The sequence below is a fragment of the Colletes gigas genome, unplaced genomic scaffold, assembly GCF_013123115.1.
Source record: "Colletes gigas isolate AHSC1104 unplaced genomic scaffold, ASM1312311v1 Colletes_gigas_Sc00038, whole genome shotgun sequence".
NCBI classification, from domain to species: domain Eukaryota; kingdom Metazoa; phylum Arthropoda; class Insecta; order Hymenoptera; family Colletidae; genus Colletes; species Colletes gigas.
The window spans coordinates 1,651,491-1,669,559 of record NW_025106667.1 but is presented as its reverse complement, the minus strand read 5'-3'; the positions used below and the strand labels follow the sequence as shown (position 1 = coordinate 1,669,559).

The window sequence follows — 18,069 nt, the reverse complement described above, 5'->3', positions numbered from 1 at the left end:
GATGAAATAGCCCGAGAACCCTTCGACCGGGTAACGAAGTGGTTTGCCTACAATCGACGACAGAAATAGTATCGTTCACCTACCGCGACGAGAAATCGAGCACTGGGGCACAATTTGTAAGTCGTACGCGATCTAACCGAGTCTTCGAAATAGTGCCCGTGTCTTTGCAAAAATTAACGCTTGTCCTCAAACGAGTTCAAACGTTTAGACACAAAATTCTATTCGGAAAACCTATCCACTTTCGAGAAAAAAGTTCAAATAGGTGCTGAAATTTTTTGGCGAAATTAAAAAATTTCAAATCGTTCTAAAAAAATTATTCTCGGTTGCAGGGGCCAATTACAATCATTTTTGGTCAATACGTATACCCTCGAATTCCTACGCACTTTCGAGAAAAAAATTCATTACCGAAAACATAGTATCTGGCCAGAAATGCTACCTCGAAATTTCATGCGAATCTTTAAAATGTCATAACTCCTGAACGGATTGCACGACTTTAATGTTTAAAAAAGCAAACTACGCGTATTTTGCTAAGGAATACGTGCCAAGTCCAAAAATATTCGAAAAGTTATTTCTTGACTCCGCAAAATGAGAAAAACCCCATAAAAATGGTCTAATTTTCAAACAGCCATAACTCCTACAATAGTGAGTATATTTCAATGAAACTTTTTTCTGAAGTAGATCTCATGGGTATCTACAAAAAAGGATTAGACAACTTTTCTGTACAGTGTCAAACAAAATGATTAAAAATGAAAATCGAATGTTTAAGGAAAATCGACAGGGCCTTAATTGCCTTAATTTTTCAGGGAAAATGAAAGATTTCAAATCGTTCTGGAAAAATTATTTTCGGTTGCTAGGGTCAATTACAATCATTTTTTATCATTAGACATAAACTCAAAATCCTATCCACTTTCGCGAAAAAAATTTGAGAATGTGAAATTTTTCGAGAAAATTAAAAAATTTCAAATCGTTCTAAAAAAATTATTCTCTGTTGCAGGAGTCAATTATATTAATTTTTGGTCATTAGACATACCCTCAAAATCCTATCCACTTTCGAGAAATAAATTCGTGTATATGGAGCAATTTTATTAATAATTTTGTTAATAACTTTTTAACGAAGCCTCGATAAACAAATTGGTATTCTTGATTTTCGACTTATTTTGGCCTCTAGAATCGCTCATTAAAATATTTCCCAGGTGTGGTCGGACACCCGGTATATAAGTAATAAAAACTGATAAATGATTGGTCAAAAAAATCGCCACTTGACTTGTACCTACACGATATGCTAGATTTTATTCCTAATCTTCGTTATCGGTCGAGTTGCAAGCTCAAAGATCGATCTTCGAATCGTCACACTTTACGATGATCGCGCGAAGAACTTAGTCGTTGTCGCATTTGTCGAATAAATCCGTCTCTAACGAAGATCCAGACGTTCAGCCACTTTGGTCGTATCCAATCGACTATTGACTGCCGACTGACACGCTGCACGCGCGACACAAACAAGTTCCTCTCCTGGATTCGAAACTTGTTTCTCCAAGAGAAAATTATTTTTGTCGATAAAACACTTGCGTTCGCGTGCCACTTTGCGCCGCGGAACGTTCACACGAAATAAACTTTCAACGAATCTAAAGAGCGAGTACTTTGAAAATTACCTCAGGGGAGGGGGTTGGGGTGAAATCGAAACGCTGATCTGGTTGTTGAAGAGGATGACAGGATGAGAGAACGATTTATGGGTGAACGGTGGCTCGTGGTACCGATGCGACTCGCTAGGAGCGTGACTCCCCGAAGAAGACGCGCTTAAATTCCCTGGGTTAGCGACTCTGGACTAGGCTACGTGCCGGGTATTCGTGCCGACAAAAATAACGTCGTTTCTGCGTGTGTGCACCGGCCGAAACAGAGAAAGAGCTACGAAGACGAGCTTTTCTGTACCGGCCGAAACAGAGAAAGAGCTACGAAGACGAGCTTTTCTCAACGCCGTGATACACGGAAATCCCGGAACTGACCTGTTCAAGAAGGACGGAACCAGACTTCCACATCGATCGATTAATTTCATTTCGATTGAAAATTTTTTAATCGTCGCAACTAAATCGCAATTAATATTAGTACTTTGGAATTTTTCCCCCAATATTTTTCTATAAGTGCAATGGCATTTAACGACTGTACAATTATTTTATCAGAAATGTATGTTATTTGTTGAATAAATCGAATCCTCTCGTCATTCCAGGTGAAAAAGTGTGAGAACGAAACGGTAAAAAATGATTAGTTCGCGAGATATTTTATATGATTTGTCTCTATTGAAGTATGTGCGATTAGGTTTCGCACTTGCGTTACTATGCGTTCCTACAGAGTGATGTAATGCCTCCAAATGCATATCTGTTACTATTATGACAACGAATGTCAAGGTCAAAACGACGCACGAAATGTTTACAGCGTTGGCGCGATTGTTATAGCCACTTTTTTCATAAAGATATTTGTTTAAAATGTTTCTTTTAAAAAAGCTAGTTCTATACAGAGTGAAGATTGTGAAATATCTTGCAGTAAAAGCAACCTTTGCGATGTTGTCAAGAATTTATCTAAAGTGTCAGAAAATCAATCGAAAAGTAAGAATTTTCGAGACGGAAAGTGGTCTTAAAAATAAATTACCAAGGATATTGTTCTCTAATTTTGTCTTCGTTTGCAGTTTCATTCAAACGGTTGTCGTTATTAAAATTAATTTCGAACGTTCCGCTATTTGATCCTGTTAATGTAGATATGCTGAAACATTGCTAAACGGATGTTTTTACGCGGCACGTATAAGAGCACGAACGCGTACAGGTGGGCGTAGAAACGTCAGATTTAATTGCCGCGGCATGTGCACCGACCTAATATTAGTCGTGACTCAAAGTGACTTTTCGTCGGTGAAAGAAGAGAAAAGAGTTTGTTTAGTCGCCCCAGTTAAAAATAAGACCCTCCTTTCCATATAACACTCGGTCCAAGGCAATGGATCACGGACTATCGTCTCGCCACCAAAAATTTCATTTCGAAATAAAATTACGATTAAATCACGATACTATCGTTTCAAACGATCCAGTTGTAAAAATCACTCGTTTCGTGATCTCAAAAAATATAATATTTGTTATTTTTTCAAGTCTCCAAGGATCCTCGAAAAATTTAAATTTAATTTAGAAAATGAAATACAACGAAACGCCTGAGAGGTATTTATTGGTGTTTGGAAGATGGCGCAACGCTCGAATATTTTTTTTTTTGATACTATCGTTTCAAACGATCCAGTTGTAAAAATCACTCGTTTCGTTATGACTAAAAATTGTCAAACAAAAAATATAATACTTGTTATTTTTTCAAGTCTCCAAGGATCCTCGAAAAATTTAAATTTAATTTAGAAAATGAAATACAACGAAACGCCTGAGAGGTATTTATTGGTGTTTGGAAGATGGCGCAACGCTCGAATTTTTCAGCGAAAAGCATCGGGCCGGTGTCGAATTTCAGTCCTCGCCGATGGCGTAATGTCGTCCTCTTTGCTTATAGATCGAGATATCGTGCCCCGTCTTTCTCTGCCATTCGCGAAATACTAATACTCTGTCGACCAAACATCAGCCCCGTCGTGAATGAAGCTTCCATTCGACTTAGCTATACGAGTATTAATAACTCTGTTGGTGGCACCGTTGCGGGCGTTTCGGTGATATTTTGGCATCGTGTAAACGATTTCTACGCGACCGAGGCTCCCGATAAAAATTGTTCCGTTTCCAACTATCGACGGTCCATTTCACGCGGCCACGAAATTTTGACACTTCACGAATTAAACATTCTCCTAAAAGTAAATTGATTTCGCGTTGGAACTTGAACGAAATATTTTTTCAAATCAAAATCTGGTTACAGGATTTTAAAAAACGCGTTGAACCGTTCATAATCTCGCGGCCAAATGGCGACACCTACATATGATAAGGTTGAAGTGGTTCACCCACCAAGTAAATACATATTGTAAATAGATTATAATTCGCGCGTCGAAATAACGATTAGAATAATAAACTAATTGCTTTGATAGACATAATAGCGTGACTTACCGATCTCTAACCGAGCAGTGCAGATCGCTTTGCCAGCAGCGTTCTCCGCCACGCAGGAAATCGTACCGACATGCGTGCTTCCGGTCTCCGGAATCGTCAGCACCTGCCTATCCCCGCTGACAGACACCAAGAAGTCCTTTCCATGAACAGGACGGTCGTTAAACAGCCATTGGATCTGAAAATCGGACGTGCAACTCCCTCAACGAATTTGTAACGTATATTTGTTATTTGACTAAATAAAATATATCATCGCAAATTAATTTAAATACAAAAACAAATGACTTTAAAATTAAACAATTATCGTGAACGCGGGAAATACACACACGAAACAATAAAAATTAATACTCAGACCTTGAACGTCATGGAAAATTTAAAAGATCAACAAATATTTTAAATTTAAAACGCATACGATCGATTCTATAATAGAAATTCATGATCTACGCACGCACCGATACCTAATTCGAGAATACCACAGAAAATCCACATGCTCGAAAAAACTCTTTTATATTTAATTTGTTAATTTATAAAAAAACGAAAACCGACTGGCCATTTTATTAACTTTAAACTTTGTAACGATATTAAACGTTGATCACGTCACAGAAAATTGTCGAAAATCGACTCGTTTCTTAAGTTTCAGGCGCACATGATCGATATATGTAAATGGTGGATCAATTTTGTCACAGAATTGAATAAACCAGGCAACGGGAAATGCACGTACCGATACCTGATCCGCGAGTGTCAGAGAAAATTTAACGAAGTTCCTCGCGCCGCGGCTGCGTCCGCGAATTTCCACATCAGGTACATTGTTCCTGTTTAAATATAACCCGGAGGCACGAAATTACTCTTGGTCGGCTACCTCCTGACAGGCCGGCCAACTTTGCACCCTATCTTTCACGCGTCCCGACACCTTCGAATCACGGCTCTCGATCTGGCGCCACAGTTCGAGACGCTTCTTGTTCGCGTAATTGCTTTTACCGATGAAACCGTCGCGAGATTTACGACGCTCCAACTTCTTCGTTTACCAAACAAGATACAAACGTCCTTTGCCTTTTTCCTATATCCTCTTTGAAAATTACTTAAATAAAGTCCTTGAATAAAAACAAATGAGACTCGAAAGTTTCATTTCGAAGAAAACATCACCCTATTTATGTAGAAAAATAATTAATCGCCGGTCGAAGGCTAGCTCTTCTTATTTTATAAATTTAAATTTAGTATTAAAATATTTTAGGACGACATTATTTCTACAATATTCACACAGTCATTAATTACGTTAATACTCTAATTGAACAAAAATGATTGAATTTTACTAAATTTCCACACAGAACTTTAAAGCAATTTTTACACATTGCAGAATAAAAAATTTTCGCAAGTTAATCATTGAATTATCAAAATCTAGAATCTGTGGACTTAACTAATATTTTTCATACGTTTGATAATACCGTTTCATTACAGGGAAATTTTTTAATTTATCGTCTCTAATCAAAAGTTCCGTGAACTTGACTATTGTCAGTCGATTGGAGATTTTGCAAACGTGTATTCTTTGCTTCAAAGTATCAGATTACCTTTGGAGAAGGTTTTCCAACAACGATGCATTCGAATTTCGTGGAAACTCCCTCGGGGACGTTTCTGCTTTCAAATTTTTCCTTGAACGTGGGTGCGATCAATTTTTCTTCCATCTGAACAAACTCCTCTTTTCCTCGAAAATCGCCCAACGATCTTACGACTAGCCTGGCGAAAGCCTTTGCTTTCCCGTGGACGTTGGTGGCTTTCACCACGTAATTTCCTCTGTCCTCGGGGATCGCCGATAAAATTTTTAAAATGCCTGTTCCATCTTCCGTCTGCTTCATCTGAACATCAAATAATATTAGATAGTTTAGTGGAAATTAATTAAACGCTTATCCTTAAAGAAATATCAGACATTTTAGAGGGGTTTTTAGTGTCAAGTGCATCTCTTTGATCTTTGTTAATATTTGTTATTGTAAACACTTGCCAAGATTCTTTCGTTGGCAGTGATTTCGACGCTGTCTGAGAACCATCTTAGTTCCGGTTTCGGTTCTCCGATCACCGCGCATTCGAAGATGGCGTTCTCTCCCTCGGCTACCAACGAGTCCGTTGGAAGCTTGACGAATTTTGGCGGCGAACCCGCGGCGAACGTTTCCTCGACTTCCGGTCGCGCTTTGTCCAGCTCGTCAGGAACCGAGACCGCTGAATCAAAACAATTGTTTTTCTTTTAGCGAACCATGCACGTCGTGCAACATGGTTTCCGTTTAACCAAGTCGTCGTACGTACGAGTCACTGTTAATGTGCACTGACTAGACGCTTCGCCGCCAGAATTAATGGCGACTACTTTGTACACACCAGCGTCATCCAAGAAAGCCTCGTGGATGACCAAAGAGCACTTGTCACCCTGGAACAGCAGCTGGAAGTCGGCGGATTCCTTCACAGGTTGCTCGTCGTGATACCAGATCACCTGTGACAACAAAAACTCGTATTTAGCATATGTATTTAGAAAATAATATTTTATGTATGTATGTAAAGAAAGAATACTTTCTTTAATTGAGGTTAGTAGCTCAGCGCGCCCTCTAATCAGGATATCGAGACCCAAACGAGAGGAAGAAAGTAAAATAGAGAGGGAGATTGTGTAAAAGGCACATGTGCAATGATCTAAGTGATCGATAGATAACGGTAAATAAAAGAATAGGACTAGGAGTAAGTCAGTGAGGAGAATAGACTTAAATTCTCGTTTCTCTTTCTATAGGTAACTAGTTAACCATTTTATCTGTAAAAACTGTATATATGTTATGTATAAATTATAACCTCTTTCTATAGAGCAACACGTGTTGGTTATTCTCCTGGAAGTCCTTAAATTTCTCCGTTGTCTTGTATGTATATAGCGATAAGATTTTAAACGAGTCAAATTGGATCAATCCGTAAATCTAGTCTTAAAGACCAAGCAGAAAAAGTTTCTTAGAATTTGGCTATAAAACTTTGAAGCAGACTCACTTCTGGTTCGGGTTGACCGACGATCACGCAATCCAAACGAACGGACCGGCCTTCCTGAGCCTTGAGATCCTTCAAGGGCATCTGAATCTTGGGTACGACGGGTTCCATGTCGCTGCAAGGAGGCTCAGAGTCGCTGGTTTCGTGGGGAAGACGTCCCTTGACGGAAACGTGACAGGACACCGTTGCCTCGCCAGCCTCGTTCCTAGCGACTACCATGTAACATCCGGCATCCTTCGCGAACGCCTCCGAGATTACCAAGTTGCTCCGATTCCCGTCCGTTTGTATCTGAAACAGCGAATCACGACACCCTGAGCTCTCGATTCCAGCTCTTCGTTTTCCCGCCTCGACGCGTTGCTCTATTTTGAATTCGGCGCGTGCAAGTCGCTAAAAATACCGGGGGATGCTCGTATCGGATCGAAGAAGGGATTGTGGAAGCGAGAGGACACGAGGAAAACTTTCTTGACTTTCATTCAAGACCTTATCGTTCCATCAAATACACGATTAGAAAACTCATACCTCACTCGGTTTATTCTAATGATTCTTAAAATGAACATCGCTCCGACGTTGGAATATACATTTATCGTACTCAAATGAACTTTTAAAATCATTCAAATTACATTTTTTTAAGGAGAACTAACTTTCCTTTTCAATTTGTATTCAGTATGCACGTGCAAATTAATTTAGCGAGTGAATTTTTAATTTAATTTTGCAGTCAGTAGAAATAATTGTTTTAAATACATTTGTATAAACTGTACTATTGTTTGTAACTACGTAAATGTTTGTAAGTATAATTTGAATAAAACATATTGAATATTGTCTTTCGAGTTTAAGACACGCATGAAATAATTTACCTTCAAGTTCATGGTTTCCTCGATCGGTCGTCCATCGTGGTACCAAGTCAACGTGGGCGTGGGATTTCCTCTCGCTTCGCATTCGAGTTTTATTCTCTGACCTGCTCTACCCATTGCGTTCGATAGGGGTGTTGTGAAACATGGTTTCTCCTGACCGGCCTCTGACGCTACAAATTTATGAAAAGGAATATTTTTACTGCCTCTGAAAAGGGAGGTGTTTGCTTGTGCAAAGAACTATTATTTTATTTATGTTGGCTAAGTCAAGTTCGATGAGAATATTTTGATATTTTACCAAGATTCATGTAGGACATTTTTTAGACAACAAAAAGTTCTTTTTTATGATGTTAAGAAGAAGGTAATTTTCTTACTTTCCACATTGAGGGAAGCGGAAGTGGAAGCTTGACCCAATCGATTCGCCGCTTTGCACGTGTAAGTGGCTTTGTCCTCCAGGAACACTTCGTCGAATTTTAAAACAGCTTCACCGTTGTTGTAAGTGATGACATAGTCCGGCGAATTATCGATATTTGTATCGTTTTTATACCACTGGACAGTCGGTAGAGGATTGCCCTCGACGACACAGTCCATCCGAAGCGACGAGCCTTCCGTTACCACCGATGGTAACAATTCTTTTACAAAAACTGGTGGACTCAGTTGCTCTTCCGGAGTTGTTTCTAATCAACAGAGAACAAATATTTCAAATATTAACGTTTAGGAAGGGCACTATGTATCGTGAAATAGTAAAAAATGCAAAGTTACCGCTGACAGTCAACGTAGCAGACGTTTCAGCCGAACCAGCGATGTTGAACACTCTGCAAGTATACTTGGCAGAGTCCTCGGCGAAAGTTTCCTCGATCGTCAAGGTGCAAACGCCTTGCGTGTAAGTAGTCAAGTAGTCAGGATTGTTCAAGATCGAAATTCCGTCTTTGTACCAAACCACTTCCGGCGGTGGGTGGCCAACAAGGCTGCACTGGAAGGTGAATCTCTCGCCCTCTTGAACCGTGGCATCGTTCAAGGGGATGGAAAATTCCGGAGCTAACGGAGGAACCTCTTCCTTTTCCATTTTTTCGTGCAACTTCTCTTGCGTTTGTTCTGTCACGACCTTCCTCGGTGGACTTGCTTCCCGTTCAAACAGAGGAACAGTTTTCTCGATTTCCGTCTACAATTTACGTACAATTACGATTAATTAAATTAAGGTTCTCGAAAGGGTATTATTTACAATAAAAGAAAATGTACCTTTTCCAAGATGTGAATTTCTTTAGTGGTGATGGCGGAAGTGACTGTTTCCTCGACAAAACTCTCGTCTTTCGTAGTCTCGATCGTTTCAGTCTGCGCAGACACCGAACACAACGGAGGTGCAGCAGCTTTCTCTGCTTCCTTATCCTCTCTCATTCTCCTCGCTTCCATCGTCGCTTTTTCCAACGTTTCCGCCGCAAATTTCTCAGCGACCCTTCTAGCGTTCTCAGCCTCTTCTCTGGCAGCTTCCGCGGCAGCCATCACTTCCTTAGCTGCCTGCAGCTTCTCGTTCGTTTCCTGTTTCTCGATCCGCAACTTTTCGCACAAATCTTCCGCGTTCCTCAAATTCTCCGCCAGCGTTCGCAATTCCGAGGAAACGACAGCAAACGAGTCCAGCATTTGACGATTCTCCAGTATCACCTCGTTGAATTGCGGCAATCTATCAGTACCTGATGTGAAAAACAAGTTTTAAAAGTTACCTGAGGCCTGAGGTAAAAATTCTAAATGAATTATAATAATGGTACCCTTTAATTTAAAGTTCATAGTTAATTACATTGAGCGAATATAATATTAAGTGCACAAAATAGAAATAAAAAAATTTACTTACCGAAAACAATTGTCGATAGTTTCTTCAGTTTCTCGATCCTCATCTCTTGAATCTCTTCACCCGGTTTTAAAAAATCTTCAATTTCGTGAAGCAGCTCCGTCGCGTCTCTCGGTACTTTTACTACGGTTGCTTTCCTCGCGATCGCCATTAACAATTTACTACCCGTTCTATTCCACTCCTTGGCTTCCTCCAAAAGCACAAAATAATCGACGCTCAGATTCATTCGTATTTTCGTTTCTTCCACCTTTTGTCTAAGATTCCTCCATCTTCCTCTCAACAAGGAAATGTCTTTTGCGATCTCCGGTGTCGTAATAGTAACCGACTCTTCGGTCGTTTTAATGAACGTCTCGATCCTTTCTTCCAGAATCTAAAAATACGTTCCAAAAACTAGTAAAACTACTATTTACTTTTAGTAACTGCAATGGACAACCTATTGTACATATTTCTATGCTAATATTACTATCTTTATACAGGGGTAAAATTTTAATGGAAATTACTTTTTACTTACCAATTCTACGTAATTTTCTGCGCCAAGCGTAATAGAAATAATTTCAATATATTTACTGGGAAATACCAAAGAAGTGATCTGTTTTTCGGAAATTTCTCAATGAAAATTGAACTCTTACCTCGACTGTTTTCTCAAATTGCACGAAGGAAGCAGCAGCCGCTCTGGCCACCTGAACATTTTCACCGATCTTCGCGTCCACTGTCTTCAGATGCTCGTCCAGATCGCGTAACTCGCTATGAATCCTCTCTAGATCCTCCGCGAACATGCAGGTCCGTCGATGTTCTTCGATCTGTTTCATTTGGCACTCATAAAACGTAAAGTTAATCACCGCCAACAGTGCCGCGTGATTCAGTTTCTCGATGTCCTGAACGCCAGCTTCCGGTGGCTCCTGTTTCTTGATTCTAGCAATCACGTCTTCCGATTTTGCGTTCAACCGACTCAATCGATCGTTTATGGCCTTTCTCCTCGCTTCTACTTCGCTGGAAGCGGTATCCACTTCGACTATGTTTTTCAAAGTCATTACGCGCTCCGCTTGGATCTTCAGCTGCTCGATTTCTTCTTTGACCTTGAACGGAATTTTTTTAAACTAACACGAAGAAATTTCGCTTTACGAAGTCAGCTCAGAAAATTTTGCATCTTTCTGTGTCACACATAGATACTAGTTTTGTTAGTTAGAAACTTCCTGTTATTCGAAAATGTAACTATAATCGTACTCTTACTTGTTCGATGTGCTGGAAGATGGAAATCAACGAGTCCAGGAGAGTTTCGTAGTCCGTCGAGGTAGTACGCAAATCTTCGTGCATCTGTTCGAGTCTCTTCGAGATCTTCTCGGCATTTTGTGCATCTCCTGTATCGATATTTTCAATTAACGTAACGACATACCATTTGTGAAATCATTTTTGTCCTCTATGCGTTTGTTTAAATACCTTTCTGGCCCAAAGAATTCATGCTTTTAATTCTGGAATCCAATTCGATCATTGCTTTGGTCAATTCTGGCGGAACGCGGAGTTTCGAACTTTGCAGATCCTGAAGGATGTCCGTTGTTTCAGAGGACTGAGTTTTTATCACTGGATACAGTTGCTCGCTGAATTTAGTAACCGTTTCCAATGTCTGAACAGATCAACGAAATATGTATTCGGAATGTCGACGATGACAAGTAAAAAAATAATATTCGTTCCGCTACCTTTGTACTTTCTTCGATTTTTCGTTCGTATTCGATCCGTTTCTCCATCAAAATTTCACTGGTGATTCTCTTCAATTGTATTTGTTTATTAGCAAATTTGTCCAAGAGAGTTTGGACACACAAACATGCTCTCTGCACGTCTAAATAGGGATCGTCGACCTGAAAATATTTTTCTCTTTTGAAAGGACATAAAACATAAAATAATTGTTCAAATTTAATTTTTATTATTAATTTCTGAATTAAAGTGTTAATGTATGAACTTAACTTAAACCAGAAAAGAAATAATTAAAAAATAATTTGTTCAAACAGTGGTTTTAAATATTATCAGCAAAGATATTTTGTTAACCAGGATTGTTAGATTCACTTACCTTGAGAGCAGCGTCCAAGAATGCCTTTCCATTGGCAGTGAGTTTCGAGTAAAGAGGTTGCAGATCCTTCCAACGTCTCTCGAGCTCCTCAACTTTGACCTCGTTGAAAACGTCCGTATACCTGGTCAGTTCGTGATCGATAGATTCGATTTCTCTCGACAGGTTTTCGACGTCCGCGTGAAATTGCCAGTAAATGGTGCCCAAATCGATCCTGCTCGCGACGAGGTCCTTCGTTTTCGCCCAGGAGTTCTGAAGCTCCTCGACCTTCGATTGCAATTCCAGCTTCTGCGACTCCTCCAATCGTTCTCTGATCGGAAGTATCTCGAACTCCAGATGCTCGACTTCCTCGGTTCTCCGCTCGAGATCGTTCAACAGTTGACGATGCAATCGACAGAAATCCTCCGCCATGGAAACGTCGCTGCCCATGTCCTGGTGACCCTGAAGGAACGCTTCCGGTATGCTCGACAGCCATTTTCGTAGCTCGTCGTGCTTGTCCAAGAACGTATTTATGATCCTCGATATCTCGAGATTCTCTTTCTCGTGAGCCGTACATCGCTCCATTAATCGGATCTTACGGTTCTCCAATTCCTCCACCGCGCGTTTCACACCCTGCAAAATAATTACAAATATTCTTCTTTTGAATTGATTTCTAGTCAAACAATATTCGTTTCACATAGGTTTTAATCCTCGAATTTTTAGTTTAATGTGCTATGACGACTCCGCCATCTTTAACCTTGTCTATATCCAAAGAAACTGAGATATTAGAGATGCTCGAATTGAAGCAAACAGAGTTAATTTCATTGAAAGCATGTCGACGAATTCCACGCAAATAAATATCAGAATCAATCTATCTGACCTCAGCGCCAGGCGCTCCTCTTCCTGTCACATCGAGGAGGGCGTACCCTTCCGTCAATGGTTTCGAAGTAACGTCTTCGATGGTAGCGACCGTTTGAGCATGGAAACGCGCCAATCCTGTCGAATATGGAGGATGTTCCGTTGTCACAAGCTGGATCTCCAACTGATCCAGTTTTGTAATAGCCTGCAAAATAATAACCGATACTCCATTACACAAGCTATTTTTTAAAATGAACATCACCCCGGGGTTAGCATGTTCATTTTTCGTGAAGCAAAATTCAATATTCATCCATCACAAGAAATCCTTTAGATTAAAATGATTAAGAGCGCAGGAGGTAAATGCTCACCGAACGCGCTGAATCGAAGAAGACCACGGCCCTGTTCAGTAACGATTCGTACTGGTCCAAGTCGTTGACATAATCAGCAGCGGCACCGAGGATGGCATAAGCTTGCTCCGTTGCTTGTTCGCCCGCAAAGTGTCCGGATGACACTAATCGTTCGGTCGACTTCGTTATTTTGATCGATCTGTCTTGAAACTCCTGCAAACACGAGATAATGCTGGGGAAATTACGCTAAAAATGAGACGCCATGATGCACAGTGTGTCGCATGTATGGGAATTCGAAATAAAAATCATAACTTTTAAACTGATCGATTTTCGATCTAAGAACTCTAATACCTTTTTAAAGAGAAAAATACATTAATTAATATACAGGGTGTCCTGCATTTTTCCGTAAACGCTTCAGCAGTGAAAGAAATAGTTTACGCGAACAACTGTGTTTAAAATAGGATGAATGAATCGTTGAAAAATACCTTTGCTTCTGTCTGTAACTTCTTCAGTTCGAATAGGAGCAATTCCGCGCTGGACGCAGAATCTCCAAGCTGATCGCAGCTACTCGAAAGAGCAGCGATCCTGTCGTTCAGAATCTCTTCGAGATCGCGTAGATCGGTCGCCAACAAAGCTAGAGCCAGGCATTGCTCCAATTGAGTCTTTCTGCTACGAAACGATGCTTCGATCAGTCGTCGTCTATCGTGAAGCTCCTCCAACCATCTTTCGACTTTCAGCACAGCTGCACGGAAACGGCACAGAATATTTCTTATTACCAGACTGCAGATCTTTATGCAAATTTATATTTCTTTTAACCCCTTGCCATACAATTACGAGTGAGATTTAGACTGTAAATAAATTACATCTACGTTACTCTTTTTGGTAGAGAAAGAGACATAAAAAGTCGGGAAATTTTCACGTTGCATTTCGTTTGGCAGCAGAAGCTTGTTTATTTGTATCAGCGTGCGCGTACCACGAAGTACGAAGCAACGTGTCGGCACGCGAAAGGCACACATCAGTTATGTCATCGATTAAATAAAAGCGAAAGGGAACAGGCGCAAAGGAAACAGCGACATTGGTTTATAATTAACCGTTTTTCTAACGGAAACATTAATTGCGGCTACTCACCGTGATCAGCTTCCAATTTAATTCTGTCCGGCCTGAAGTCCAAAGTACCTTCGTTCGCGATCTCCTTCAGCCTGTCCAATAAATTCTTTCCCTCTTGCAACGCGCCCATCAACGCTTCCAGCATGTTTTTCCGGAGATCGTGGATCTTCGATAAGAAGTTTTTCACGGCCTCGATCTCGATCGGCAACAGCGTATCGTTGCAAGCCATTTCGAGGGCTCTCATATTTTCCCGACACTCTTCTGCTCGGCTGAAGGACACGTATCGATTATTCATTTTTGTTTTTAATTAAGAACAATGAGATATACTTCATATTAACCCTTTTAGTGCCGAGCGAAAAACAATTTGACGAGTTTGTTACGGTTAGAGAAAAAGCTCATAAAAACCAAACTAACAATGATATTTACAAAATTCAAAAAGCACCATATTACGAAATAAAGAAAGAATAAAGTAATGGCAATTGCATTTCAATATTTATTGCAAATCATATAAATAACATAATTATAAACTATGATAAAAAGCATAGAAACAAGTTTCACTTTTACAAACAATATTTACACATAAGAATAATCATTGTTTGATCACAGTTTTATGTAGCTCACGTAGCAGAAAGTTTAAGTATTTGATTTTTAATGATTTTTTAATAAATACTCGATTTAAAATTTGATGAGGTTTGGTTAAAAAGTTATTAACGTTTAAAGTGGAGCCTGTACTGAATTTTTTTCTCGAAAACGCGCAGGATTTCGAGGGTATGTCTATTCACCAAAAATGGTTGTGATCGACTCCCACAACCGAAAATAATTTTTTCAGAACGATTTGGAATTTTTTTTTTTCGTCGAAAAATTTCACACATTCTCGAATTTTTTTCTAGAAAGTGAGTAGGAATTCAGGGGTATGTGTATTCGCCAAAAATGATTGTAATTGACCCCCGAAACCGAAAATAATTTTTTCAGAACGATTTGAAATTTTTTTTTTTCGTCGAAAAATTTAGGCACCTTGGTCTGGGTTAGGTCTGGGTCAGGTCTGGGTTAGGTCTGGGTTAGGTCTGGATTAGGTTTGGGTCAGGTCTGGGTCAGGTCTGGGTTAGGTCTGGAGTAGATTTGGGTCAGGTCTGGGTTAGGTCTGGAGTAGATTTGGGTCAGGCCTGGGTTAGGTCTGGATTAGATTTGGGTCAGGTCTGGGTTAGGTCTGGAGTAGATTTGGGTCAGGTCTGGGTTAGGTCTGGATTAGATTTGGGTCAGGTCTGGGTTAGGTCTGGAGTAGGTTTGGGTCAGGTCTGGAAGAAAAATTAGATTTTCGGTAATTGATCCCTGTAACTAAATATGATTTTTTTAGTGTGATTTTAAATATTTTAATTTCATCTAAAAAGTTCAGTACCTACTCGAATTTTTTTCTCGAAAGTGGGTAGGATTTCGGAGGTATGTGTATTTACCAAAAATGATTTTAATTGGCCCCTGCAATCGAAGATAATTTTTCCAGAACGGTTTGAAATTTTTTAATTTGTTTAAGGAATTATTGTTTGCCAGAACTATTTAGTTGCTTATTTGATAATTTATTTATTGTATTCACTGAGAAATAAAATTTCTTTTAATGCGTTATATGCTAGGGAGATAACTTCTTCTTGTTGCGATTATATTTTTACTCCGAACGTATTTTCGTCGATAGAGATTTTATAGTTGCTTTTCTTAAATTAACAATTAAAGAAGATTGTTGGTTTACAAACCATTGGAACAACACGTTGGAGTCGAGTATCTGCTTTCGACGTTCTAAAAGCTCGTTCACGTCGCGCCATGCTTGGCCCAGAGTTTCCGCCATCGCAGCGTAAACTTCCGCTCTCGGCCTTTGATTCGAAATCAGCTGATCAGCCTGCCGGAGCAACTCCTCTACCGGGCTCTGTTTGCTCTTTTGTCAGAAATTTAAACAAAATCATTTTTTATGATTATGAAATAAAATTAGAAACACATAATTTTACAACTTAAAAAAGCAGACTTCCATTTCTTGACCTTTCTCAAACGCTTAACGATTAATAGAGAACCCGTACTAAAATCGTAGGGTTTCCTAACCTGTAATCGAAGCAGAACTTCGTCGTGTGCATTCGAGAATTCGGTAGCTTCCTCCACCGAACCACCGAGCTTCGTTAATTCTGGTTGGACCTCCAGAACCTTCAGTCGTAGCCATTCTCCGCTCTACAGGGCAGAACAGAAACAGAAAGTTTGTCAGAGCAGTTTCTGATAACGAGGATTGCGAATGGTTAATGGATCGATAATATTTTGTCATCGCGAGGCTCGTAAAAGGCAACGATCATACTATGACGCGCAATACTAAAACGACTCGTTGGTACCTTATAAGGTATCATACAAGGTGATCTAAAACCGGGATACTCGTTGCATCGAATCGGAAAATGGCAACGAGGATTTTATTCGCATCTAGGATGATGTCACTTAAGGGAGCATTCCGATCTAGAGTTTCATTTTTTCAATTCTTTTATGGATTCTTTTCACAAAAGTAACTCTCTTAATTTTTAGACTTTGCCTACATATTTATTTATATTTACGAACGTTCACAATTTATTCCCATTCGCAAGGATTGTGCTTTTTGTTCTGTCGGTCTATTTCAAATCGTTCAGAGACGAAACGTAAACAAACATTAAGAAACTCATCGTAGGCGGACGTTTGTTTATCGAACCGTGCCGAAATACCACACGCAGGAGGATTGATTCCACCTTTGAGATCCCGACGATTGTTAATTTCCGCGTTTCAGATCGTGGAAATAGCCAGCGACGTGTGCTCTCGTATAAACACATCGATGGGTTAACGAACGAACGATGGACAATTTTTCGCTCGTAAATACAGTAATAGAATCACTTGCAAGTACCAAAGAACAGGAGTTACATAACCTATAAGTATCCGTAATGAAAGCGTTTCAAACTAATCACAGAGGTTTCTGTGAACGCAGTTTGTTTAGAACGGACGATCGATCCACAAGTAAATGTCAATGATTTCTAATTAAATACATCGTTGGTCGGACAAACGAGCAGTTATTGTGACAGTTTGTTAGCGTGTCAAGCGTGATTCAATGCGACTGGGACAGATTTAATGCGACGCCACCGTATTGACAACCGGTTCGAACACCGCGAGCATTTGTCGGCTTGCCTGCGCGACGTAATGTCGATAAAAAAAGCTCGCAAGTTCTCGATATCGTAACGAATGATGTAGCGGTAAAAATAGACGTCAAAAAATGAATTTCGTATCACGTGCTCGAGAGACGTCGTTAAAAATATAACATCCTCTCCTAACCTAACGTTTCGATCTTCGTAATGTTGCAAAAAATTCAAGAAAACGAGGAGCTTTTTTTCGAACGTGTCACGTTTATAATAACTTTTAATGTTGGTATATTTCCACCTATTAACTAACAAAAATTTTAATGTAAACACAGATAAATTGGGATTACATGACATTTATTATTTCAACAAATTAATTGTTTTATATTAAAAAATAATTTTAACGTCCATGTATGTCGCAATGTACGAGCCTGAAGAAGTTAATTAATTCGTGCCATCGATCATCTTGATCCGCAGTAGCTGTAAATTAACTCATCCACGTTTTAAAGTATAATATACAACTTCTTTACGCTTCGGAGTCGAAGAAATAGAAACACATATACCTGGAAATCCCAAGATAGAAATTATGTATGTATAGTGGCTCGTAAATTGTGATTTAAAACTGTACGACCATGAGCAATTTCTTTCAATAGATCATAATGATGTCTTGATTCATGAAATTATCACGCGAATCTAACGTTTAATTTCAAATGTTTAATAACGTGGAGACTTGTGAACAGTATTTATCTTCGTTCTGGTTCAAATCAAATCTCTGACAAGTATAATTTATTACACATAATAGGAGAAAAATCTTAATTTTAAACGTAATTGAAAGCTGTGATTTTAATCGT

General features: G+C 39.5%; 1 protein-coding gene across 1 annotated transcript in view; it reads right to left on the bottom strand.

The window, feature by feature from the left end:
* The window catches only part of LOC122402644, a 53,985-nt gene that overhangs the window by 12,939 nt on the left and 22,977 nt on the right, over nucleotides 1–18,069 (bottom strand). The window contains exons 18-38 of the mRNA XM_043405604.1: nucleotides 16,182–16,304; nucleotides 15,842–16,020; nucleotides 14,121–14,368; nucleotides 13,478–13,734; nucleotides 13,014–13,205; nucleotides 12,668–12,850; nucleotides 11,812–12,420; nucleotides 11,444–11,602; nucleotides 11,187–11,370; nucleotides 10,980–11,107; nucleotides 10,379–10,825; nucleotides 9,753–10,119; nucleotides 9,146–9,594; nucleotides 8,669–9,068; nucleotides 8,281–8,583; nucleotides 7,913–8,079; nucleotides 7,062–7,346; nucleotides 6,348–6,528; nucleotides 6,049–6,263; nucleotides 5,621–5,905; nucleotides 4,059–4,233 (exon numbers count right to left, since the gene is read on the bottom strand). Coding sequence (XP_043261539.1) covers nucleotides 4,059–4,233; nucleotides 5,621–5,905; nucleotides 6,049–6,263; nucleotides 6,348–6,528; nucleotides 7,062–7,346; nucleotides 7,913–8,079; nucleotides 8,281–8,583; nucleotides 8,669–9,068; nucleotides 9,146–9,594; nucleotides 9,753–10,119; nucleotides 10,379–10,825; nucleotides 10,980–11,107; nucleotides 11,187–11,370; nucleotides 11,444–11,602; nucleotides 11,812–12,420; nucleotides 12,668–12,850; nucleotides 13,014–13,205; nucleotides 13,478–13,734; nucleotides 14,121–14,368; nucleotides 15,842–16,020; nucleotides 16,182–16,304 — 5,536 coding nt within the window. The remainder of the gene's footprint in view (nucleotides 1–4,058; nucleotides 4,234–5,620; nucleotides 5,906–6,048; nucleotides 6,264–6,347; nucleotides 6,529–7,061; nucleotides 7,347–7,912; nucleotides 8,080–8,280; nucleotides 8,584–8,668; nucleotides 9,069–9,145; nucleotides 9,595–9,752; nucleotides 10,120–10,378; nucleotides 10,826–10,979; nucleotides 11,108–11,186; nucleotides 11,371–11,443; nucleotides 11,603–11,811; nucleotides 12,421–12,667; nucleotides 12,851–13,013; nucleotides 13,206–13,477; nucleotides 13,735–14,120; nucleotides 14,369–15,841; nucleotides 16,021–16,181; nucleotides 16,305–18,069) is intronic.